Genomic DNA, 26780 nt, shown 5'->3' on the forward strand with positions numbered 1-26780 from the left:
CCCTTCTTTCTTCCCTTTTCCCTCCCCACCCCAATCTTTTTCAAGAAAGACAAAAACTACAGCACCTTGGGAAACATGCGAAAGATCTCCTGGTTGATGTGGTAGATGCCACTCGTGTCTACCTCATACTTGAGCTTTGTGCCCAGAGGGGTGTTTTTCTGGGTGGTGAAGAGAAAGGAAGGAGCATTACAGCACCTGGAAAGAGTGGACCTGCAAGGCAAGGGAGAAAGAGAGGGAGAAACTGGTTAGGTAGTTCCACGTGCAAAAGCCATTCTAAGTTTAACATTGCCAGAGAATTGCCAACTATGAGGGACACCAGCACTGTAATTCATCTAATTATTATCCAGCCTCTTTACTACTCTTCACTTCATTCCCAGTATCCTACTTGCTCATTCCCACCTGAACCTTGCTCAAGGTATTCACACATTAGCTGACATGGGTTAACAGATGTTGGGTATGGTATTTCTGCCATGGATTAGATATTTGAACAAAGGAGGCAAACATGGCTAGTATATATTTTAAAGCTGTTCAGAGAGCTTTCTTTTAAAAATGAAGCAGAATGGGAAAACTGGAAATTAGTATGGCAGAAACTAGGCTTGGACCCACACTTAACATATACCAAGATAAGATCAAAATGGGTCCATGGTTTAGGCATAAAGAATGAGATCATAAATAAATTAAAGGAACATAGGATAGTTTATCTCTCAGACCTGTGGAGGAGGAAAGAATTTGTGACCAAAGAAGAACTAGAGATCATTATTGATCACAAAATAGAAATTTTTGATTATATCAAATTAAAAAGCCTTTGTACAAACAAAACTAATGCAAATAAAATTAGGAGGGAAGCAACAAATTGGGAAAATATTTTTACAATTAAAGGTTCTAATAAAGGCCTCAATTCCAAAATGTATAGAGAATTGACTCAAATTTATAAGAAATCAAACCATTCTCCAATTGATAAGTGGTCAAAGAATATGAACAGACAATTTTCAGATGATGAAATTGAAACTATTTCTACTCATATGAAAGAGTGTTCCAAATCATTATTGATCAGAGAAATGAAAATTAAGACAACTCTGAAATACCTCTACACACCTGTCAGATTGGCTAAGATGACAGGAATAAATAATGATGAATGTTGGAGGGGATGTGGGAAAACTGGGACACTGATGCATTGTTGGTGGAGCTGTGAAAGAATCCAACCATTCTGGAGAGCAATCTGGAATTATGCCCAAAAAGTTATCAAACTGTGCATACCCTTTGACCTAGCAGCGCTACTAATGAGCTTATATTCCAAAGAAATACTAAAGAAGGTAAAGGGACCTTTTTGTGCTAAAATGTTTGTGGCAGCTCTTTCTGTAGTGGCTAGAACCTGGAAGATGAATGGATGTCCATCAATTAGAGAATGGTTGGGTAAATTATGGTATGTGAATATTATGGAATATTATTGTTCTGTAAGAAACTACCAGCAGGATGAATACAGAGAGGCTTGGAGAGATTTACATGAACTGATGCTGAGTGAAATGAGCAGAACCAGGAGATCATTATACACTTCAACAACAATACTGTATGAGGATGTATTCTGATGGAAGTGGATATCTTCGACAAAGAGAAGATCTAATTCAGTTCCAATTGATCAATGATGGACAGAATCAGCTACACCCAGAAAAGGAACACTGGGAAATAAGTGTAAACTGTTTGCATTTTTGTTTCTCTTCCCAGGTTATTTTTACCTTCTGAATCCAATCCTTCCTGTGCAATAAGAGAACTGTTTGGTTCTGCACACATTTATTGTATCTAGGATATACTATAACATATTTAACATATATAAGACTGCTTGCCATATAGAGGAGTGGGTGGAGGGAGATAAGGGAAAAATCAGAACAGAAGTGAGTGCAAAGGATAATGTTGGGAAAAAATTACCCATACATATATGCTGTCAATAAAAAGTTATAATTTTTTTAATGAAGTAGAAGAGGAACCCAATAGGACTATCAGATGTAACTACAATATGAGCTCTGATTGTCAGGTTCCTAAAATCATTGGTGAGACTGAAGAGGATCTCAAAAGTAATCTATAGAATCCAGGAACAAGTTCCTCTCACCCGTGTCTTTACCACCCCACTCTTTGGGACTGTCCCCTCAGGTATCTGTAATGTCTGTTTTCCAAGGTTTCTTATCAATCTACAGCCATACTCGTTCATTCCCCTAGAATCAGGCATGTTATATCTAGGATATAATCTGTGATGACATATGCCTCCAATTCAGCAAACAGCAGCATCTCTGACTGCAAAATCAGAGACCATTCCTCCAGAGGCATAACAACTTTTTCCATAGTCTGCAATTTCCATCCCTACCCCACCCACATTTTATCCCCCATGAACACATACATATATTTAATCTTTCCAGATTTTATTATTATTAAGGATTCAAGTCAAGAGCCACTTCCTGCCAACATTTTTCCTCTGATTATTCTGGTTGATAATAACCTTTCCTTCCTCTGAACTTTGGATTAACTTGGGGTATACAATTTTTCACCCAATTACAAAACTTTATATTATTCTCTGATTGTTTCATGCTTTTGAGCCTTGGTTAGATACTAAACTCCTTGAATCTTGGTAGGGAGAACATGTCTTTTAAATCCTGTGTATAGGTCTTTGCATCTGGCATAGCGTCAAATACACAAACACTCCATAAATACTTATTGAAAAAGAGAGAAGGGAGGGATGAAGGAAGGGAGGAAAATTTGCTCATCCCCACTACTCCTGGTCCTCACTTCTTACTCTACTTGAGGTGCTGGGTCAGAGCAGTGGAAAAAAGGAACATAAACACTTCCTCTCAAAACCAAGCTACTCCTCCATCTCCTCTGCAACTCTAGCAATGGTCTCAAAGTTAGCTTCCCTAACTAACCTTGTTCCATATCCTTATCCTCCCAGAGACTCTATCCTGCTCCTGAAAAGAAATATACAAAATATTAGAGAATTGATCTTGTAAATTCATAATCCTAAACTTAGAAAGGACCTTAGAGGTCTTAGATTCAATCTCTTCACTTTATAGATGAAGAAACTGAGATTAAAGAAGTTAAGTACTTGTTCAAGGTCACATAGGCAGTAAATAAATTAACTGGAATTTGAGCCCTAGTCTTCTGACTTCAAATCCACTTCCTCTCCACTATACCATAATACTTTTCTTCAGAAACATACACTAATTTCACTTCAGTCCTTTATGTAGCCAGAGGTCCACTGATTATAACATGATCATTTTATAGTAGGCTACAGGATCAGAGTGAAAAAGAAAAAGAGGGATAAAGTACTTTATTCCCTGTTTTCTGCACAACTAACCAGTAAAAACCTATAGAGGTCCTCAATCAATCAATCAGTCAGCCAACACTGAATTTATAAATATAAGGAATGAAACAAACCCTGTTCTCAAAAAAGCATGATTTTCTAACATCAGGGACAGAAAAGTAGGGCAGAAGCTGCTACACTGTTCTGGTCTGCAGTGAGTCAGGGAAGAAGCAACAGATAGACCAATCCCTAAAACTTTAGAAGGGAAGGAGAGGAAAAAGGGAGGGAAGAATGGAAAGAGAAGGGGGAGAGCAAGAAGGGGAAAGGGAGCTAGTCTAGAGTAAAGAGACTCCATAGAGTCCCAGCAACCTTTCCATCAAGTTTACCAAGTTTATTTCCCCAAAAAACTAGAGTCCCTCCCACAGACCCCTGGAGCCAGGCCCAGTAGCTCAGAGCTGAGAAAATCCTCATTCCTACAGCCTGACAAATGAGCAAGAAGCAGAGGAAACTTGGCTCCTACTGGTGAGATTACAGAGAGGGATGATGGGGCTCTGGCATCCCAATCAGAAACACTAAATGCATTTCCCACAAAAAGCATTCTAGACATGGTGGTCCCGCCACAATAGTATAATGGAGAGCCAACATGGTAAAGCAAAAAGTACACTGTATCTAGAATTAAAGGGTCATATCAGTTCTCCTGCTTAATCACTATTTGTTGTTCAGTCTTGTCTGACTCTATAGAACCCTATATGAGCTTTTCTTGACAAAGATAATGGAGTGAGTTGCCATTTCCTTCTCCAGTGGATTAAGGCAGAGATTATGTGATTTGTCAGGGTCACATAGCTAACAAGTATCTGAGGTCACATTTGAATTCAGGTCTTTCTAATCTCAGACTCAGTGCTCTATCCACTGAATCATTTAGCTACATGTCCCTAATAGTCAAATATTCACTTTGACCTAATTAATTGTCCAAATCTTTTCCCTCTCCTACCCTCAACTTTATCACCTGTGAAAAGAGGATAATGATAGCTATTCTTATCTCACCAGGTCTTTGTGAGAAGAGAATTTATAGAAAACATACATTCAAATGCAAGTCTTTATTAAAGTGCCATGCTTCTGGCATATCCCAGGTAAAATGGGCTTTCGTGGATTGGTCTGAGTGCCTGGACATCACATAGTCAGTTTTTTTTCTCGGGAACATGTTCCAAGTTGCAAACATTTAAGCAAATGAACCCAAAGATGACCATGTAAGATTCTTGGTTTACATATTTTCAAGGGGCTTACTACTCTTTAGGAAACAGGAGAATATTAACATGTAATCAATGGAAAGTGGATGTCTAAACATTTTTAAACGTGTCCTTAAAAGCAAGAAGGAAGTTGGATATTATGATAATGAACTAGGTTCATCCCAAAGGGCTTCCTGGGAATTGTAGTTCCTGAATTCCAAAAGCAGATCTTATAGAAATGTGTGATGCTGCCCTTCCTCTCCCCTAAAAATTTTGTATGAGAGCATGTATGGTGTAATGGATAGAGAGTTGGTTTGGGGTTAGTAGTTAGAAGCTATATACTGGCCCTGGAAATGTCCCTGAGCATTTCGGTGAAACTTGAGTTTAAAATACAGAGATGATGCTGATCTGCCTTGACAGAGAAACTTCTGCATCAGGATCTTCTTATAGCAATGAAATCACAGCTCTGGCTCCTATTTTGTAAATACTGATATTCTCTTCCTCATTAGAATGTAAATTTCTTGCGGGCAAGCACTCTTTCATTTTTGTCTTTATGACCATAGCACCTCGTACAGGGCCTGGTTTATAGTGGAAATTTAATAAATCCTTATTAAATAAACATTATTAATAACAGCTCCTTTAGATAATCTGTTATAGTTTATAAAATATTCTATACCCATAATCCCATTCAAAATTTACAACAGCTCTATGAAGTAGATAGTGCAAGTGTTATTATTTTCCTTTTAAAGATAGTGAAACTGAAGCTTTGAGAGATTAAGGGACTTCCCACAATTAATAAGTAAGCAAAGAAGCCAAGAAATAAACTAACAAAAAAAAAAAAAAAAAAACAGATCTTCCTATTTCAAATTGCAGGCTCATCCCATTATATGCAATTCTTCTTAAAGTATCTGCTCAAAAATAGTTACTGAATCAGACACCAAAGAGTTAAACCTCAAAAGCAATGTGAGCTTAGAAAATTAAGGAACAATGTGGCTGATGAAATAGGCTTGGGAATCCAGCATGCTGAAGAGACGGGGGAAAACTGCTTTTTTTACTCCTCTGCAGCTGGTGTTCCACCTGGAACTGTATTCTCTCAGGAGCCAACGCTGGGCTGGGGCTCAATGGAGAAGGTCAGATCCTGGGAAATTTCCCGCCTTGAGAACTGAAGTTCTTCCAGCCTGACTGAAGGGAAAATGGAGAATCCTCAGTGTTCAGATTGTACCATTTGAAAGTCCATGAAATCTCCATTTGTCCAAAATGGATGACAGTTTACTGACAGCTAAAACTGTGTGTGTGTGTTCCTCCCCTGCCATTGGGTTCAGCCATCCTCAAAAACCTTTTATTTAGAGCCATAATTATCACTTTTGTGTGATCTAGAGAAGCAGAAAAAGCCAGACCACCCCCACCTCAGTGCCCGATCACCAGTTTCATTGAGAATTAACAAAAGCTGAAAGGAGTCCTTCCCAAAAATATCACCCAGAGCCCCAGGACTTGTGCAGCTAATTGGGAGCCCTGCTTCCACCTATTCTTTCTGGCCCTCAGTTTTCTCAAAGTGAGGGGGTTGGAGTAGATGATCTGGGAGGGGGTCCTTTAAAGTAACTCTGACATATAATTTGGAAGGCTTCACATAATGTGTGTACAGAAAAGCTTTTGGCAAATATTTTCTTTCAAATACTCTCTGGAAGTAGGGTAGAAAATAAAACGGGCTTCTGAGTCCAATTTTTTCCCCAAATTAGAGAAATGCTTGGTGTTTGTTCTCCCATTGCTCTGGTCCCTGAGTCCCAAACTAGATCTTTTTTGGTCATTGGTCTCTGACCTATATGCTACTCTTCCAGAAACCTCCAGAATCCACTCTTCATTTAGTACCTTTATGAAAGTTGGAACAAAGTATCCATCCATTCTTCCTAAGGAAGTCTTCCCTTGCTCAGGGTAGATATCTCCCCCAACTCACTAAAAGATTTAAGGCTCATTGGTTCCCCCCAACTTGGTTGAGCCTATCTGCTGAAACAGTTTACTAGGCTATGGCCACTGTGCATGCTATAGCTTCTTAGAGCCACAGACAGGTGAGTGCTAGGATAGGTGAACACTAACAGTGGATGGACAGGGTGCAGCTTTTCTTATGTTAGAGATGCTAGTCCTTCTTGAAAACCCCATACATCCCTGGTTTCATCATAAACCCAAAGGTAAAGGATTCTTCTTTCTCTTGCCTCCTAGGACTCATTGTGAGCTAAAACAAAAGGATCATCATGTACATAACTGCAGTGTAGACAAGAGCTATTTCAGATGATGAAAAAAGTACAGTAATTCCATGAAGAAATTCACAAAATCCTCCATAACAAGTACACTTTGGAACTCAAGGTCTTCAATGCCAACATGAGCATGGGAGGAGGGTGTTAAATACATTAGAAAATGTGGTTTGAGATCAAGAAATTAAAAAGTCAAAAATTTGTAGACTGTTCAAAAGCTTATAGACGCCCACCTATACATCCTGAATACTTCCTTCAAGAAGAGAATTTTAAAAGCAATGGATATAATTAGCACCAAATGGCATCATTAAAAAATGAAATTGACTCTATTTTAACAGGAAATAACTGATTACATTCACAGAAGTAATTTCAAAATCAGCTTTCAGTTTGCAGTCCAATCATGGACAGTTCAGACCAAGGATCAAAATAAATGCTAGATTAGATGAAAAGACTATGTGATTAGAGCAGTTCCAACCTTCAATAAGCTGAAAAATGAGAAATGGATAAAAATAAACACATTGTCTCTTATTGTACCATGTCTAAAAGGAGTCTTACTGATTCAAAAGAGTTGCTACCATGCCTCTCAATTAGGGAATGGCTAAACAAATCATGGAATGTAAGTATAATAGCGTATCATTATATTGAAAAAAAGATGAATTTTGAGAAATATGGGAAGACAGGTGTGAACTGATTCAGTTAGAAGTAAGCAGAACCAAGAAAACTATAAAAATAAATTACTACAATAACTTAAATGAAAAGAACTACACAGTGAAGTCAAACCCTAAATAAAATGTTATCATCAATCTCTGACTTGGAAAAAAGATGGGGAAATGTATTTCTCTCTATCCTTAAAAAAAAATTAAGAAAATGTGAGTATGGAACATTGTATACAGTAGGCCCTGTTAATTGATTTTTTGCTTACTATCTTATCTGTTTAATTGAGACAAGGTAGAAGTGATAATGATGCAAAAAAAAAAAAAAGTTTAATAAAGTAGTCATTTTTAAAACTAATTGCTACAATAAAGATCCACATCAACCAGCAAAGGCAATCTCTTTGCCAAAGGCATCCCCCAAGTGCTTATATTTAAAACTGGAAGAGAGACAACTAACAGAGGTGACATGGGATATAACTATTAGTGTTTCAATTCTGATCTCATCAGCAAAGATATTGGAACCAAATCACATGGGGATTCTACTTCCTCCATACAGAGTAATAAACAACATGAAAAAATTGGCAATGGCACTTTAAGAAAATGAAGTAAGGAAGAGCAGCTGGACTTGACCAAATATATACAGAAGAAATCTGTGCTAAATGTGATGTGAAGGGTACTTTAAAATCATTCTCAAAAATGGGAAAGATTCCAAAAGAAGGGGAGAGGAGGGAGGGATGAATCTAGGGAGTGCAAACCTTATAAACATAAACCTAATCAGAAACAATAATGATATATTAAATAATAAGCAATATCAATGAAAAACAAATAATTGAAACAAGTAATAACGACATGAAAAGACAATAATGATGAGTCAACCATAAGTAGTGAGAACATATGTGAAGTACTTTGTACCTAAAGCACTAAAGAAAAGCTAGCTATTAATATTACACCAAGATTTCTGTGAAGCAGCTACACTAGTCCTCAGAGGAAAAATTACATCTCTGAGAACATCCATTAACAAAATAGAGAAAAAGAAAGGATTGAGAAATTGAATGCATAATTTTAATAATTAGAAAATCAAAAGAATGGGAAAAAGCATAAACAGTATGCTATTACACCCAAAACCGGTGACCAAGAAGTCAGCAGCTATCAGTTCACATGTCTGATTTCTCATCTATAGAACATTACAGAGCATCCTCAGTGAAGGTCCTTGGTTTAATCACTCACACTGGAAAAACAGAATGGATGATGTCCAGACCATGAATTCAATTGCACAGAGAATCTGAGCAAGCTCATTTATATCACAGTCAGACTAGACATAATAGGCATTAGAAGGAAGAGTTAAATGACATCTCAAAAATTGTTCAATGCTTTCAATTGATCCCATACTATTTCATGTTGCAACCCATTTCTTAAATATCAATATTCTCCCAGTGCTGTTAAAAATGGAAACCCAAAAAATGAAGTGTCATAATCCCAAAAGAATTAAAATTACAAAAAAAAAGAAAAGAAAAGAAAAGAAAAGCACATTATGAATATGAGTAGGCCATAGCATATTTCAAAACAATGGCTTATATGTGAGATGTAAAAGGCTACAGTGATCTGTAGATATATATGATTCAAAAAAGGAATTGGATAACAGATGGACAGCTAATACCTCCCCCCAAGATAGATAGATATGTGTATACATATACATATATATGTATATGTTTATTTATTTATAGCATGCCTCCAGCTTATTAGTTAACCTATGGATGACTAATGGAAAACATGGCAAGAATTATTTAGGATTTCCTCATCTGTAAAATGGGCTTAATAATACATTTACTACGTCAATGAAAGGTTTGCCTTTCCACAAACTCCTACAGATGATTCCTTGTTGAGAAAAGTTCAACATATAAAAATGTTGATCTCCTAAGACAAATTATGGGGTGACAGTAAAGCCACTCTTCACTTTCAAATGAGATTCCCCACAAGATTCTCTTAAATTGTGAGCTTCTGAACATATTTTAAATGAAACTTGATTGACAAAAATCTAATTCATATGTTTTCCTTTGGTAAACTCCATAAAGCAAAGCCTACCTGCATGGGAAAAAAAAATATTTCTCAATCAACCAGTCTTTATTGAGTACCTATAATGTACTCAATACCCTACTGATGAGATGGAGAAGATGGTTAAGATATAGTTTCTGATTTCCCACTAACAGGAAATTCCATATGTATGCTTGAGATAATTATCACACATAATACTAGACAACATGTAATTATGTGCCAGACAATGAGGTACTAACAATGAACTGTTAGCAGCCATAGGCAGTCAGAAGATAGGAAAAACAAAAGATCTCAGATTTAAGCTGAAACGTCACCCAATCAAACCCCTTCACTTTACAAAGTAGAAGAATTAGGAACAGAGAAGTTCTGTGTTTGGCTAGGGAACACAGATAGTAAGTGGCAAGACTAGGCTTTGAACACAGATCCTCTGGTTCCCAATCCAGAACTCCTTCCACCATACCGGGCTGATTATCAGTGATCAATGGGGTTGAAATTAAGTGAAGTCCTCATAGAAGAGACAATTTGAGATTAGCTTTGAAGAAGGAGCAGAGTCTAGATAGAGAAGAAATCAAAGATATTTGGAGGAGGGAAAGAGGGGAAGATAGTATCATCTTACATACTTGAACTGATTGGCTTCTGAGATATTCATCGCCCATTTGCACATCTGCAGACTCTTCCACCTGTCAAACAGCTCTGATTGCTTCACCCTTTAAAAAATACAAGCAGAGGAAATCATCAAAATTCAGTCTGGCCAAAGTTTTCATAATTTAAAATAATTGCAATAAATTATTCTACACCCAGCAAAACTTTCTGAATCCTTATGGTACAGAAATCTTTACAGGAGGAATACTGTGTTGATCACAAGATTCTATCCACAGAAACTAGAACCCAGTTTATTTGGACAACAGATTTTGAGATTTCCCTAGGGCTGAGAGATTCAGGATAAAAAGAGAGAAGAAAATTCTAGAGAATTCTAAGACTTTCAGGTGGACACATATCATTTCTATAAAATCTTTGTCACAAAGGCCATTCTCAGAATGGTCCATATACACACAGAGAGCAGGCTTGATGAAAATATTGTATTTTAGCAAGTTGACTTTTGCAGATAACTGCATAACAATTCCAATTTTGCTTACACACAACTGATTGAGATGTAGTGGGGAACATGAGATCCCATAGTGTCACTCCAAAATATGTGCTTCTTCTCTCCTTAAAAGCTTCTGGAGAGCAAGATTATGTTAATCGTGTTGTTACAAAAAGAAGTTTACATATAACAGAAGATCATTCTCCATCACCAAAGAAACAGAAAAGAACCATCAATACTAACTTGTTTGTAAGTCGAATTTGGACTACAACAGACCCAAATTCTCATTCACAGATTTTCAAATTTGTAGGATCACCACTGAGCTGAAAGGGAACTCAAATACCATCTGGTCCAACCAGAAGTTAAGTCAGAATCCCCTCTGCATCATACCCAGCAAGGGGTCATTCAGTCTTTATCAGAAGATCTCTAGTGAGGGGACTCCACCTCCTCCTGAGGTAGCTCATTGTACTTTGATACAGCTTTAATTATTCCTAAATTTTCACTTAAAATGAGTAGAAATCTCTTTCTACATAAATTCCACCTATGATTGCTAGTTCTGCCTTTGGGGAACATGTGTAGCAAGCCTAATGCCTCTTTCACAATACTGTACTTTCAATTACTTAAAGATGCTGTGCCTTTCTTTTTGTTCTCCCTCCTCTTTCTAGTAATACTTCAGGAGAGGCAGTTTGGTATGGTAGAAAGAGCTGTGAATATGGGTCAGAGGACATGGGTTCAAATTCCTGTTCTGCTATTAACTTTGTGATCTTGGCAAGTCACCTGAATTCTCTGGCCATCAAATTTCTCATTTGTGAGCTAGATAATCTCCAAGATCCATTCCAGCTCAAAATCAATGATCCTATGACCTCTGAGCCAGTTCTTCCCCTAACTTCAGTACAGAGCCCTATTGTGGTTCAGCATTTCTGTTGCTCCAGAGTGAAACATTCAACTCCCTCCCTTGGTATTTGATCTATTTCTGGCCAAAATCTTTCTAATTTTTAAGGAAGTCTTATTCAGAGTAGATGAGACACCATGTATAGACAGGCTATAGGGATGGGATTTCCGCCACAACGATCCCCTTAAGATTTTGAGGTTCTAGCATCCATTGGCCCTAGGAGCAGCTTACCTGACAGAAAGGCTACAGGATATAAAAAAGATGCTCATGGTACACTAGCCATGTCAGCAGGTGAAGACACTGGCAAGAAACTTCATGATGTCGACACTATTTGTTTCTGCATTTTGTGATTTCAGCATCCTTCTTCCTCTTTCCTCCCCCATATCCACTGCTCATCTTTCTAGGTTCCTTGCAAGAATGACCTTCGTCAAGGGACCAGAATCATCATTGACTTTTCTAACAGCAGAGTCATAGTGGGAGGCTTGCAGCCAGAGTTTAACTCAATCTATTAATCTTGCGCAGGACTTAGCTGTTCACTGACAACAAGCAAAACTTGCTATTAGCATTCAAAACAGCTGGTGTCTTGCTGTCCCAGGAGACAACCAAGCATTTGCCCACTGGCTCAGGGGTGAGGTCAGTTTTATGAGTGGGCGGCCACCCATGGAGAATGATTCTGGGGACGTTGGGAGTATCTATCCCTTGGAGGGCAACTGCAGTTATGGGGAGAAAAAGCAAAGATCTGAGCTGCCAAACACTAAAGGGTATAAAATGTGAGTGGCTGTCATGGTCTTGTCAAGGCTCTAGAGCTGGAAAGGACTGAGAGGAATCTAACCCCAACTCCTCATTTTTCTGACAAGGAAACTGAGACTTGGAGAATTGCTTTGCCATGTTCTACTTCTGTGACCTTGGAAAAATCACTGAACTGATTCAACCCAGTGGAGTCTCAGCATTCTCACTTGTGAAAAAGCGTGGATGAGATTTAGATGACTTGCAACATGTCAAGATCACTTAGGTAATTAATGGCAGAATTTGAATCTGAATCCAAATCCTGGGACTCCAAAGCCAGTGTTCCTTCCACTAATGTCACACGTCCTTCTTCTGGCTCCCTTCTCTGTTTAGGGAAACCCCCCCCCCAACAAAGGATGCTGACAGCGAAAAGTCAGAGAGCCCTGCTGGAATACAGAGGAGCCAGTCTGGTAAAGTAGGAACGAACTGGGAGGCATGAACTATTCCAGCCCAAAATCAACTGTGAGGGTTAAAAGGGTCCTTGGAATTCATCGGGGCTGTGACAAGAGGCAGTTGTGTGAAGTGGAGCTGAAAGGGTGCTCAGAGATCCCCTGATCCACCAGCATCACGCCACCCCTTTCCTTCATTCCCAACACAATAATTCAGCCATTTCCATGCTGCATAAATTGAAAATTCAAGGAAAAAACTACTCAATATAGCATTAAAAGAAACTAGACCCAACAAAACAGTGCAAGGTCAGGCTGTGCTGCACAGTGCAGAATGTGAAAGAACACCATCCATAAAGGCCCCGCCCCTCATAGAGTATCATTCTCTCCTTATCCCAAAAAGCCCCTTCTACTACTGGGAGAGGATAGAGAAGTGCTCCATAATAATCTTTTGTGCACTCGATAATTTGCTGACAGAGAAAGAGAACAAATGTTTGCAAAACCCAAGCAGCTAGAGAGGTGCTGGAACAAAGAAGACTTCTTCTATAGCCCCGTCATGGGAAAGCAGATGGCTGCCAATGACATCTATGTGTTTTGCAGTATAAGGAAAAAAATTAAAAATTGAAGAGTATAAAAGGACTGACTGAAACTTACTGGCTTGTATGTTTATAGGCTCTCTCTTCCTGAAGGTGAGAGGAAAAAAAAACCTCATCCACTTTCATGCATTTCATTATTTTAACTATGTAAAAATAACTCCCAAAGCTGTATGTCCAGCTTTATTCTCTGTCCCAAATTGAATTGTGAATGGACTTCTAAGTGAGCTCAGAGGAGCAAGTACTCAATCTCTCTTTTTTGTGTGTGTCTTTGTCTTATCTGTCTCTCCCCCTCTGTCTCTGGGTATCTCTTCCCTCTCCTGTCTCTGTCTCTTTTTGTCTCTGCCTTCTCTCTCTCTCTCTCTCCCTCCCTCCCTCCTTCCCCCTCCCTCCCTCCCTCCCTCCGTCTCTCTCTCTCTCTCTCTCTCTCTCTCTCTCTCTCTCTCTCTCTGTCTCTCCGTCTCTCTCTCTCTCTCTCTCTCTCTCTCTCTCTCTCTCTCTCTCTCTCTCTCTCTCTCTCTCTGTCTCTCCGTCTCTCTCTCTCTCTCTCTCTCTCTCTCTCTCTCTCTCTCTCTCTCTCTCTCTCTCTCTCTCTCTCTCTCTCTCTCTGTCTCTCTCTGTCTCTCTGTCTCTCTGTCTCTCTCTCTGTCTCTCTCTCTGTCTCTCTCTCTCTCTCTGTGTCTCTCTATCTCTTTCTGTCTCTCTCTTTCTCTCTGTCTCTCTGTCTGTCTGTCTCTCTGTGTCTCTCTCTCTGTCTGTCTGTCTGTCTGTCTCTTTCTGTCTCTCTGTCTCTCTCTGTCTGTCTGTCTGTCTGTCATCTCTCTCTCTCTCTTTCTCTCTCTCTCTCAAACACACACACACACACACACACACACACACACACACACACACACACACACACACACACACCTTATTGCTCCCACCAAAGGCTAAAAGGTGAAATATTTAAGGTAGAGAAATGATCCTCTTCCAGAAGGTTCAAAAATGAGCTGTTTGTTGAAATGTGTCATATCTGCATTTCACACCAAATATTCCCAGCCTGGGTCTTTATAGCTAATTAGTGTTTCTGTGCTGTGTCAAAAACAATAGTAGAAAGAAGAGGATGTGGGTTTGCTGGCATAGCTCAAAGAAGTTCTTGCTTTGGGCTATAAATGGGGAAAAGATTCCCCAAACTCTCCATCACCCCAATCTCAATCTAATTTCTTGTTATTTCATATCATAGATTGAGTGCATTGGTGGAATGGGATGTGCTCTGCAGGGCACCAGAAACATCTCTTTTCTTCCTTCACTAATTATTTCTCTTCTCCAGGTGGAGGAGATATATTACCTGAGATTTCTATATTAAAGTTTCATTTCTTTGGGCTAAATGTTAGTCTGGGCAGGGGTCTCTTTTAAAATAAAAATAAAATACAAATACTTTGAGCAGGGAAAAAGACCAAGTTACCAGCATCTTGTATGAATTTGTGTAATCAGATACTCTCTTTTCTGTCTGTGACAGAATGAGTACATACTTGGGTAGAATCCAAAAAGGAGAGAAAGAACATTAAAGTTGGAGCCTGGACTCTTCTACTTACTATGAACTGACTGACTGTGGAGAAATCACTTAATTTCTTGAAGTCTCATTTTCCTCAATTGCAAAAATGCTGATAATAAAGTGTACAGTACCCATTTTATTAGAATTGTTTCAAGAAAAGCATTTTGTAAGTCTTGAAGCCCTATAGAAATGAGAGCCATTTATTACATCCCACAGTAACTAGCCCAAAGCTGGTTAGGATTAGATCCTCCATTAAAAATTGGTTGAGTATTGGCGTGATGAAGAAGCCTACCAATCCTATCTAATCAAGGGAAGATTCTCATAAAGGAGAGTTCGTTTCATATTAAATTAGGATGTTAGTCCTTCCATCAGCTGGAATGATAAACAGCCACAACCTTGGATTCTTTCTAGAGAAACACAGCTCCATAGTTGTTGGGTGAGTTTCACCAACTCATCTAAGCTTTCCTGCTCTACTGTCCCATAAACTAGGCTCCAGTGTACAAGTAAGCAGAGTAGAGCAGTATGATTTCAAAGAAAGGAAAAACCTCCCTGTCCCACAAAATAACTTTCATAGCTATTTCTTGATTGTCCTTGGAAAGGGCAGGTTTAACTTGCCTCGGGCACTCCCTGCATACATTTGGGTGAGTCACTGGGCCTTGGATTTTAGTTTTGTGAATGAAGTGAAGGGGTTGGACCAATTGACCACTTGGAGGTCACTCACAGCCCTAAATGTACCATCCTATGAACTTCTCTGACATCCTCACCATCCTGTGTCAATGACTGACCATAAATCCTCTTACGAGATCGGGGGTTTGAGGAGAGAGCCAATGAGCACTACACACCTGAAGCTAACAATAAGAACAGGTGGGGGAAAAGGTGAGCAAACAGCAGGTGAGGAGCATCAGAGTCACCCTCTCTCAAACTGGTCCAGAGACCCAATATCGCCAAAGGAATCCTTCCAATCAGAGTCTTCTGCAGGATCCAACAAGGCCTTATGCTAAGAACCTCACACCAAGCCAAAAAGTGCCATGACCTCAGCCCACAGCTGCCCACGGGCCCACAGCCTGAACCCAAAAGAAATCAGCTAGCAGGCAAGAAAGACTGAGCACAAACAGTACATAGCCATGGCTGTTGTTTCTGAGAAGGTGTGGACCATGGATGGCCAGGATCTGTAGTTAGAAGGGGAGCCTCAGGGAACTCTCCAGGCTTGGTAGCAGTGCCTTAATGATATCCCAAAGCGGGTTTCACCAACTCATCCAAGCTTTCCTGCTCTACCCTGCCTCTCACCTCCTCCATCCTCCTCTTCTCACCTCCTCCCTCCCTCTCCCCCTCCCTGCCTAGCACATGACTGGGTGAGAGTCTAGAGAGAGATGCTGTTCAAAGTCTTGCACCCCCTGAGCCTAAGGGGAAAATAGTCCCACTTCTTACCAGATTGCTCTGCCCCACCTGTCAGGCACTTACATCACTCCCCCCACACACCTACACCCCCCCCCCCCACACTCTCTCTCTCTCTCTCTCTCTCTCTCTCTCTCTCTCTCTCTCTCTCTCTCTCTCTCTCTCTCTCTCTCTCTCTCTCTCCATTTCTACCATCATCTCACTCTACCATGGCTGTAAAAAGCAAACCTCCAGGCTGGCATTTCCCTGCCAATAAGAAATCTAAACCTGCCTCTTCCTAAGGGCGCACTCCCCATGCACTAAGATGTTTAAAGAATGGCCTATTTGAGCACAAATAGGTTTTTCCTTGAAAAGAGGGAATTTGCACCAGATTTTATTCCCTGGCAAGTTTCAATTCGGGTCACCTTGACTCCCAAGAATTTCTCTTCCCAGTACAGTCCAAGGTCATCATAAGCTCTCAGCACATAATCCAAGGAATGGCATTGAATGTAGCCCTGAGGATTGCTGCTTTTACTCCCCAATTCATGGCCCTGATTGGGAGAAGAGAGGGTCCTTCAGGAAAGACTCCTCATCCAGATTCTCAAAGACCAATGTTACACAGCCAGCTTCAAAAGTAGTATAATGATCCCTAAATTAAAAGCTCAAATCATATTTGCAACTTTGCATGACCTTGAATAAATCAATTCATCTTCTTGAACCTCAGTTTCCTCATCTGTAAATAGGGGAGAATAACACTTGTTACTACCTATCTCATAGGTTAGTTGTAAGGAAAGCATTATGAAAACAATATGAAAAGTAAGGCAGTATATCATCATGCATAAAGGGCTGGCTTTGGACTGTCTTCTGACACATATTGACTCTGTGACCCTGATACAAGACTTTTAACCTCTCAGTGTCCCCAGACAATTCTCTAAGATTACAAATTACAGAGCAGATACCAATTTGCATTGGTAGGGAGAATTCCTCACCTGGAGCTCTTTACACTGATGGAATCACAGGTCAAGTCAAAAAGAGAGAGAAAAAAAGAGAGAGAGAGAGAGAGAAAGAAAGTCCTTATTAAACCCAATATCACATAGGAATCAATTGTGCCACATAAGTGAATAACTAAAGCTTGTTTTTTTAAGTGTCAAAAAATTGCTCTTGCCTTAATCATTTTGAAGGAAGTCTCTAAAATGTATCCTATATTTCTCTGCTTTCTTTAGCAAAATAACTGAACATAGTGTCATAGAAAGAGTTAGAAGAAACCCTAGAAATCACCTTACCACCCAATAGGAATTAACCTTTTCTCAATGACTCATCATTTGAAATATCAATTGCATTTTGCTTTAATACAGGGATGCCTTCAGGGCAAAACATTCTTGCCTACAAGAAATAACTTCATAATGGTAGTTTTTGAGTATTGTGTCTACTATGTAACTTTTTCTGGATATAAAATATATCCTATATTTCCCTACTTTCTTAAGCAAAAGAATTGGATGGTGTCATAGACAGTTAGAAGAAACCTTAGAAATACACTCAATCACCCAATAGAAATTAACCTTTTCTCAGTGACTCAACATTTGGAATATCAATTGCATTTTGCTTTAATACAGAGATGCCTTTGGGGCAAAACATCCTTACCTACAAGAAATAGCCTCATAATGGTGGAGTTTTGAGGATTGTGTTGCTATGTAAGTTTTTCTGGTTGTAAGCCTGTCTGCTATCACTTTTCCTTGCCTATGCCAGTCCTCCTGTCTCTTCTTCTAAATGTTGTAGCCAAAAACCAGATCACCAAACAGATTAGAATTGTACCCAAAATAAAAGTAAATAATTTCTAAGTAAGAGCCCAAGAGAGCTCATTTATGAATGAAGTGAATGAGTTTTTGGATCAGCCTCTTGGCTTCTCAGTTATCTTTTTTTTGGTCTACTTTTAAGTTTTTGGATTCTTTCCAGTTAATCCAGGTTGCTAGATAATTGAACTCCAGATAAAGATAATAGTAATATTATAACTAGAATAATAATTATGATAGTAATAATAATTCAATTTAAAATTTACTGAGAACTTATGTTTCCATAAGCCACACACACACACACACACACACACACACACACACACACACACATTTTTTGAATTTTCCAGATACCAGCATTTCCAAAGACAGAAATCATGTCAAGTGGCTAAATTATTTCCATGATTCTGAGCAATTTGACCCAGAGGAAAGTGTTGTACTATTGGAGGAAGTAAATAAGACCTTTTCCTTGAGAAAAAAAAAAAAGGTTGCCTTGGGTATCACTCTTTTGGAAATGAAGTACTACCCAATATTTGATATATTATTTATTAATTATTTAAATGCCCTTAAGTTGTTCTGTGTCTTCTTAAATTCACCATCCAATCTTTCTCAGTTTTAATGTGCATATCTAAATATAGAATACTCTCATTATTCTAGAACATGATTCAAAGGGTGTTCATGTTTAAAGTGAGAATTACATCAAAACTTCTTTGTATCTCCCCAGTAAGTAGCATAGAGCTGGGTATATAGAAAGTTCTAAGTAAGTCCTTATTGGTTAAATTATTTAGAATGCAAGGCAATTTCAGATTCACAATCCCCTCCCTGGCATTCAAGGCCTTTGACATTCTGGCTCCAATCTACTTTTCCAATCACCCTTTGTTTCTCTTACCAACTTTCTGCTTCAGCAGGACTGGTATATTATTTACTGTTCTGAACATGCCCTATATATTATCACCTCTGTATTTTCATCATTTCTTCTCTCTCCACCTAAATTTATCTCCTACTTTCTTCTCCCTATTTATCTATCTGCAACCTATTCTCCAGAATCAGCAAAAGTCCCCACCTTCTCCATAAAGCCTTTCATGCTAACCTGGGCTAACAGTGATGAAGGAATCATTCCCTCCTTTGATCTCTCATACAAATTTTTATTGATTTATTCATCTAGTCCTTGGCACAGACTATTTTTGGCATCATTAGCAAACTTTCTATGACTCTACCATTTTCTCAACCGGACTGTAAACTATCTGATGTTAGGAACTGGTCTTCTATTTCTCTTCTCATCCTCATGCTTTATGTAGAATAAAGCACTCCTTACGTGATGTTTCTGATTTTGCGGAGGAGGAGGAGGAGGAAAAAGACTCCAGGATGATTTCAAGCCAATTCTAAATTATGCCCAAATTGAGCTAAAAACCTTTGTCTCTCCTCCTTTCCCTCTAATCTCATAAAAACAGTGTTCCTCCTCTCTGCTTCTATTTGTATGTGGATTTTGCCTAAGATTCTAGCTTGGGACCCCTTCTCTCCTGCTATTCTCTTTTTCCCCCCTCGACATTTCCCCCAAATCCAATCCTTCTCTAAATTTTCCTATTTCTCTTGGGGGTACCACCATCTTTCCATCTATCTATCCAGGTTCAACACGTTGGAGTCATCCTCAACTCTTTTCTTCTCCCTCATCATATCTAAACAATTAACAGTTGTACTTCCACAGCATCTCTTACATGTAACCCCTTCACCTTAACTCAAGCTTTCATTACCTTTCATTGAGCTATTGTGAGAACCTCTTAATTGATTTCTCATTTTCCAAACTCTTTCCACTGCAATCCATCCTCCACATAGATCTCAAAATAATCTTCCCAAGATACAGGTATGATCATATCACTCCCCCTGCTCAAAAAATATCTGGTGTCCCTAGAATAAAATATAAAATTCCCCCACTTGGGTCTCAAGACCCTCTCCAAATTGTTTTAACCTACTTTTTAACCTTTTTGCACATTCCTCTTCTTTGTACATGATATATGCTAGCCATAGACCTGCTTCCTAAATTGAACATGCTGTCTTCCATTTCTGTGCATTGAGCACATCAGGATGTGGGACCTGACATTCACTCCCTCTTTACCTCAGCCTTTAAGAGTCTCTTTCTCCATTTGATTTAGCTTCAGTGTAACTCCCTCTCTCCAGCAGACAGCATCTTCTCTTTCCTCAAAGATTACTCAAACACTTTGTCTGCCCTCTCTTTTCTTTGCCTCTCTTTGTATTATACTTTTTCTGAGAACATGTTATATCTCTCCAGCAAAATATAAGATCCTTGCTGGATTTTTTGTTTTGGTGGCCAAAGTCTACCTGGGAAGCAAGTAGAAACAGAAGTCACTTAATAAATGTATATCTTATTAAATTTAGGTACATCATTGAACAGCATTGTTTTCACTAAAAACTACCAGTCAGGGTAGTTAGCCACCCAAATGCACTTGAGCCTGGTTATTTAAACAAAGTATTCAGACATTCCAACTATCTCTCTACTTGTTCTGAAATATTGGAGAGATGTTTCATAAGATCACAGATCTAAAGCTGACCCTAGCATCCATCCAGGCCAAACCTCTCATTTTACAGAAAAATGAGACACAGAGACTTACCTAGGGTCCACACAGTAGTGAGTGAGGTCAGGATTTGAACTCAGGGTTTTCTGACTCCAGATGAAGCGCTCCATTTAATGTCTTCCTTGTCCCAAAAGTCTTAGTGAACATTTAAGGTTTTAAAAACAGAAGATGGAACTAAGATTTCTGGGATAGTCAGGACTTTATAGGATCACAAAATAAGGAAACTGGGACTTAAAAGTCGAATTCTTTCATTTCACAATTGTGAGGCTGTTGTGATAAAAGGAACTTGCCCACTTCCCACCCCACCTTGCCAGAGAACTCTTGATAAGAGGACACTTACATGGACAGCACCTTCACCTCCAAAATGTCATGGCGAAGTTCCAGGCATCTGGTGGAGTTAAATTCAAAAGGCCCCTCATAAAACTCGAAGTACCTGAGGATGGAGACATGAATATCTACTTACAGGTTGAAGTGAGCATTGGATGGAGGAAGAATAAAGATCTTAGGGGGTTCCTAACTTAAAACATTTGACATTCTCACTATGGTCATGAAGATGCTGAGACCAGAATCAAATAAATAGATTTAAAACCTTAAAAGATTAGTCCCCTGTATTCTATATTTTCAGGGAGGAGTGTTCTACATTGTCAATTATCTAGGACCTTCCCAACAGAGGGCCTCTTACTCCCCTCGAGTTTTGTGATCATTTGACTGAAGCTATATGCATCGGTGTTCCAGTTTGAGGCAGCTTTGGGTCAGTGTCCAAAAGAGAAAGAGGTGGGTAGGAGACTTTGGACCCATCTTTGTTCAGGAGTCCCCTTCCACTTCCCCATGACTACCAATAATTGGGCTTTTACTCATGGCTGAATTGTTACAAAATTATAAACTGAAGTTTGTCTCCAATGGCCCCAGTCATGCTATTTTTCCTTCCCTAGTGCTCCCTCTGCCCATCAAAACACCCTTTAGCCCTCTTTGTACCCTACCCCAACTTTACCCCCTACCAAGCCCTGCCCTCTGGAGAATCTGATCACCAGCACCCCAATAGGAATGTAAATCCCCACAAAGCTGGATTTGGTCTGTATGCAATTGAATGATCCCCTACTCCAATCCCCAGGTTAAGAATGCTCTCCTCTCTCATCTACCTCTTAGAATTCTTAACATTCTCATGGGCATGGGAAAACTCATGTACCATCTCCTACAAATATGCTTTCATGATTTTTCTAGTTATTAGTTTTATAATTACTTTTAATGTTTTTGTTTGCTATTTATCTGTATACATGCTGTCCTTCCCACTCCCCCAAGTAGAATGTAAGCTTTTTAAAGGCACAAAGTGTTTCATTTTTGTCTCTGATTCCCAAGTACCATTATATATATGTGCTTATTAAATACACACTGAATTGAAATTTTTCTCTAATTGCTCTAATGAACATGAAGGCCTCTATTCTCTGGCAAAAGAATCTCAAGCATCCACCAGCAGGTTTATTTATAGGTTTTCATAAGCAGGCCTCTTAATGTCAGAGCAAGAAAAAGTATTTAGATGTGATACCCCCCTTCTGCTTCCTTCATTCCTCCAATTGTTAAAAACTCACCTCAGATTACTTCCTATTAATTTATCTATATACATAGTATTCTACTTGCCTCCCTTCTTCTCCTCCTCCAAGTAGAATATAAGCTCTTGGAGGCCAGGAATTGTTTTTTTTTAGTATACACAGTGAGAACACAGTAGGTGCTTAATAAGTATTTGTTGAACCAAATTGAAAGTGATATGTCTACAGTTACCCAGCTAGGGTTTGAAACTTGGTCTTCATCTCTAAGAGCAAACATTTTCCCCTCATAACACAATGAAGAAAACAAACATTCCAATATGTCACATTTGTTGATTCATGTATGTAAACTCTTACAAGCACCAAGAGGCAGAGTGATATGAAAAGAGTACAGTACCAAGGGTCCAGAAGAGTACTGGGTTTTAAATAATCCCCTTGATGCTTAATAGTTGGATGGCCTTGGTTTGGACTCTTTATCTCTGAGGTTTGTTCCAGTCCTAATTCCGTGGTGCTTGATCAACCTGATGTCACACAACCTTTCTGCCTCTTTCCTTATCTGTAAAACAGAGGTCATAATACTTGTAGGACCCACATCACTCTGTTGCTAGAACAGACAAGTGAGATGATCTACAGAAAGTACTTTACTCCTATGAGTGGCAGCTATTTATAAATATACATTTTGGGACCAATTGATGTGTTTATTGATTTTATTAGTCTACGGCATCTGTAAAAATAAATGTATCACTGGCAAGGGACTTAGCCAAAATAGAGTGTACCCTTCTTTCCTGTTCCTTCTTAGTGATTTTCAGAGACCTTTGCAAGGCAGGGCTCACTCTATGATTTCACTATCTCTGTTTGTTTTGGTTGAAATAATAATAACATCTAATATTTATATAGCTATGTGCCAGGGCTCTATGCTAAGCACCTTTCCATTATTATCTCATTTGATCTTCTTAACAGTCCTGGGAGGTGGATACTAATCATTATCCTCACTTTACAGGTAAGGAAACTGAGGTAATCACAGCGTGAGTGATTTGCCCAGGTTCACATAGCTAGTGATTGTCCGAGACAGGAATACAACTCAGACATTTTTGACTCCAAGCTCAGGGGCTCTATCCACTGAATCATCTATCTTTCCCTAAAAAGTAGAAAAGGAGGAAATGGCAGGACAAGAGAGGAACATTGCAAAGCAACAAAGGAAATGTGGAGAGGGCCAAAGCAAAATTTTTTTTAGGCTAGACAGAATTCTGGTGACCATACACATCCATGTGTATACATATGTAATGCATGTTCATAATGCATACACATTTAACATGTTCATATGTATATGAAAAACATACATGGTACATTTGTACAATGCATAGTATGCACATAGTATGTGTCCATATGCATTCTTATGAATCTGATAATACACATAAGCTTGCATTATAATCCTGCATGTGCATTCACACATAATGTATTCTTGCAATATGTATGTGTGCAGATAATGTATATATACAGTCACCCATACCCACACAAACAGAGAACAGTCTCGGCTTCCCCATAGAACCCCAATCGTTATGGTCCTGCCTACTGTAGATCACAGGGGTACCCTTATTTTATATATGTGAGGGGGCTGAGGGCCACAGAACCAAGTCTCCTCACCCTGCCAAATGTCCAAGGATCAGAGCTGAGCCATGTCCCCCACCATCTATTCCCCCATGCAGTAGGAAGAATCATCAGAGTGCGGGCGCAGGCCCAGAGGGTACCAGAGACTTTGGTCTTAAATAAGCAGCCGGCTGCCCAAGCTTGGAGCTGGCACCAGGTTCTGGCACCCAGCCATCATCAACCAATGTGCAAGCCTGATGGCTCAACTAATCATGCAGAAAGGGGTAGGGTTCCAAAAAGAGTACATCCGGCCTTTATGTGTTCAGCCACTTTCAACAAATCATCCACTCTGAGCACTCATTGGGAGCCACCTTCACTCCCCAATGAGAAAAGTTTCCTTGGTTAGGGATCAATCGGTCTGTGCCCTGTTGCCATGCATGTAAACTTTTTCATGCCCAGTCCAGGGTTCTAGCTGCCCAAGTGCCAACCTGGTACACCAAGCCACAGGGTGAATCTGACCTGAAGTCAGAAGACTCGTGTCCTAGCCTCACTCAGTCCCTAGCCAGCTCTCCTCTGCTCTTTAGAATGGCTTCCTGACCTTATAAAAATCAGATTAAATAACTTCCAGCACGGTTTTTGCCTCTAGCACTCACGGATCTCAGTTTCCTTATTTTTCAACTGAGGCTCACTAACTTCATGGAATTATTATGAGAATCTAAGAAGAAAATGGACATGAAACTGCCTGGAAAAGCCAGATGGCAAGGTGGCTAGGGCATGGGGCCTGGACTCAGGAGTGAGTGAGCAACCAGGCCTTGGGACTATACTTTCTGATACTTAATGATATTCACTTTAGCCAGAATGACATACCGAAGGACAACTTATACAAGGGAAAGAGTGCTCCACTTTGAATCAGGAAGACCTGCATTAAATCTCCCCTCTGACATTGTGTGACTGTGGACAAGGCAGCCCTATACCACTATAGAGTGGAGCCTGTCAGTCCATCAATAAGCATTCATTACGCTTTTTTTATGTGCCTGGTATTTTTGCTAAAACACTGGAGATACAAAGAAAAAGCCAGAATAATCCCTGCTCTCAGAAAGCTTATATTCTAAAGGCAAAGACAGTATATATAAATCATAAGTATATACAAGATAAACACAGAATAATTGGAGAGTGGCTTTTGCAGGGAAGACATTGGCTGTTGGGAAAAGCCTTCCACAAAAAGTGAAACTTGAAGAAAGATGAAAGGAATCTTTAGTCTAAAAAGTGGAGATTAATAGGAAGAATATTTCAGACATGGAACGGGCTGTGGGACATGGTGGGAAAAGGGTCAGTTAGGGCAGAGCAAGCTGGAATATTATCTATGAGAAACAGCATGTAGGGCAATATGACTATACCATAAAATGTATGAAGGGAAATAATATATTAAAAAATTATAAAGATGGAAAGGAACAAAGATGTGAAGATGATTATTTTGGATTTTTGAAGGTAATAGAGAATCATTGGACTTTATTAAGTAGAGTAATGGCATGTTTAAGACCTGGGCTTCAGAAAAATCATTTGGGCTGAAGTACCAGTATGACAGGGCTGTTCGGAGGCTCAAGCGATATATAGATATAAATGTAATAAACAATAAACATAAATAATGTATCTCACAAACTTGAAAATGTCATATAAGTGACAGTTACTATTATTATAATCATTCTTTGTTCTTAAGACTTATACTCCAACCAGATTGTTAACTTCTGGAGATCAAGAAACATCTCCTATTAACTAGTTGAATAAGTCACTTTCCTCTCAGCCTCAGTTTCTTCATCCTTAAAATGAAATAATTCTTCAACCTCTCTCTCTAATGGGATTGTTTGTAAAGATCCAATAAGGTAATAGATGTAAAAAAAAAAAAACCTGAAAAAGTATGTTATCCATATATTATTAAGTACTTAGCACTAGTGTGAACACGGAGCAAAGTTTCTTCAATACTATACTATATACTATAGTATACTATAGAACTGAATTCCCTCCCCAAACTAATGTTTTTGAGTTTCTGGAGATCTTCTCTGCCCCATGTTTCTTGCTATAATTTTCCCACTGAGAGGACAAGAGCTGCCAAAGGAAATCACAAAGGGCTCTGTGATAGTAACAGGGCAGGCAACTTTTAAGGATTATTGTATTGTATAGAGTGTAAATGCCTGCTGACATTAAATAAATCTCATCCCTCCTTGATTCTTCCCAGCTCTATAGACCTGGAGGCAGAGACAAGAGCATCTGGTCCAAGAATGATTTTTATATCCATGTCTTCCATCAATAAGCATCAGGAGTCCAAGTAAGGGGGAAGAGTGGCAGTCTAATTGCTTCCCTGGCATTCAAAGTCCCTATGTAATCTTTAAAATATATATATTAAATATTTATTTTTAGCATTTACTTTTTAAAATTTTTGGTTTCCAAATTCTTCTACTGCTTTCAGTCCCTTCTCCACCCCTTGAGAAGGCAAGCAATATAATGTCACTTATATACATAAAATCATGCAAAACATATTTCCATATTAGCTATGTAGGGAAAAAAGCAAGGAAAACAAAGTGAAAAAAAAGTATGTTTCAATCTACACTCAGAGTCTATCAGTTCTTTCCCGGTGAGTATGTAGCATTTTTTTATGAGACCTTTGAAATTGTCTTGGATCATTGTATTGATCAGAATAGCTAAGTCATTCACCATATAATCTTGTTACTGTGAATAATATTCTCCTGATTGTGCTCACTTCACTTTTCATCAGTTCATATAAAAGTCTTCTCAGATTTTTCTAAAGCCATAACATAATAGTACTCCATCACAAATACATACCACTTTTATTCAATCATTCCCCAATTAAACCTTCAGCATCCCCTCAATTTCCAATTATTTGCCACGACAAAAAAAAAAAAAAAAAAAAAAGACTGCTATAAATATTTCTGTGCATATAGATCCTTTTTCTTTTTCTTTGATCTCACTGGTACACTGACCTATCCCTATGTATGACTCTAGATCACATTTCCAATCTTAGGATCAGAGATTTAACTCTGAAAGAGACTTTCATTTTATAAATAAGGAACATAAATCTCAGAGTGAGATGTATGTAAGGCGAGATTCCAACCATGATTTTCCCCAAGTCCTTCACTCTTGAAA

General features: G+C 39.0%; 1 protein-coding gene across 3 annotated transcripts in view; it reads right to left on the reverse strand.

Moving 5' to 3' along the window:
• The window catches only part of ST8SIA5 (ST8 alpha-N-acetyl-neuraminide alpha-2,8-sialyltransferase 5), a 135550-nt gene that overhangs the window by 41669 nt on the left and 67101 nt on the right, over positions 1-26780 (reverse strand). For all 3 annotated transcript variants that reach the window (XM_074279299.1, XM_074279300.1, XM_074279301.1), the window contains 3 exons: positions 20834-20926; positions 10084-10170; positions 66-210 (listed from right to left, as the gene is read on the reverse strand). In XM_074279299.1, the coding sequence (XP_074135400.1) occupies positions 66-210; positions 10084-10170; positions 20834-20926 (325 nt within the window). The remainder of the gene's footprint in view (positions 1-65; positions 211-10083; positions 10171-20833; positions 20927-26780) is intronic.

The sequence above is a fragment of the Sminthopsis crassicaudata genome, chromosome 1, assembly GCF_048593235.1.
Source record: "Sminthopsis crassicaudata isolate SCR6 chromosome 1, ASM4859323v1, whole genome shotgun sequence".
Classification (NCBI taxonomy): domain Eukaryota; kingdom Metazoa; phylum Chordata; class Mammalia; order Dasyuromorphia; family Dasyuridae; genus Sminthopsis; species Sminthopsis crassicaudata.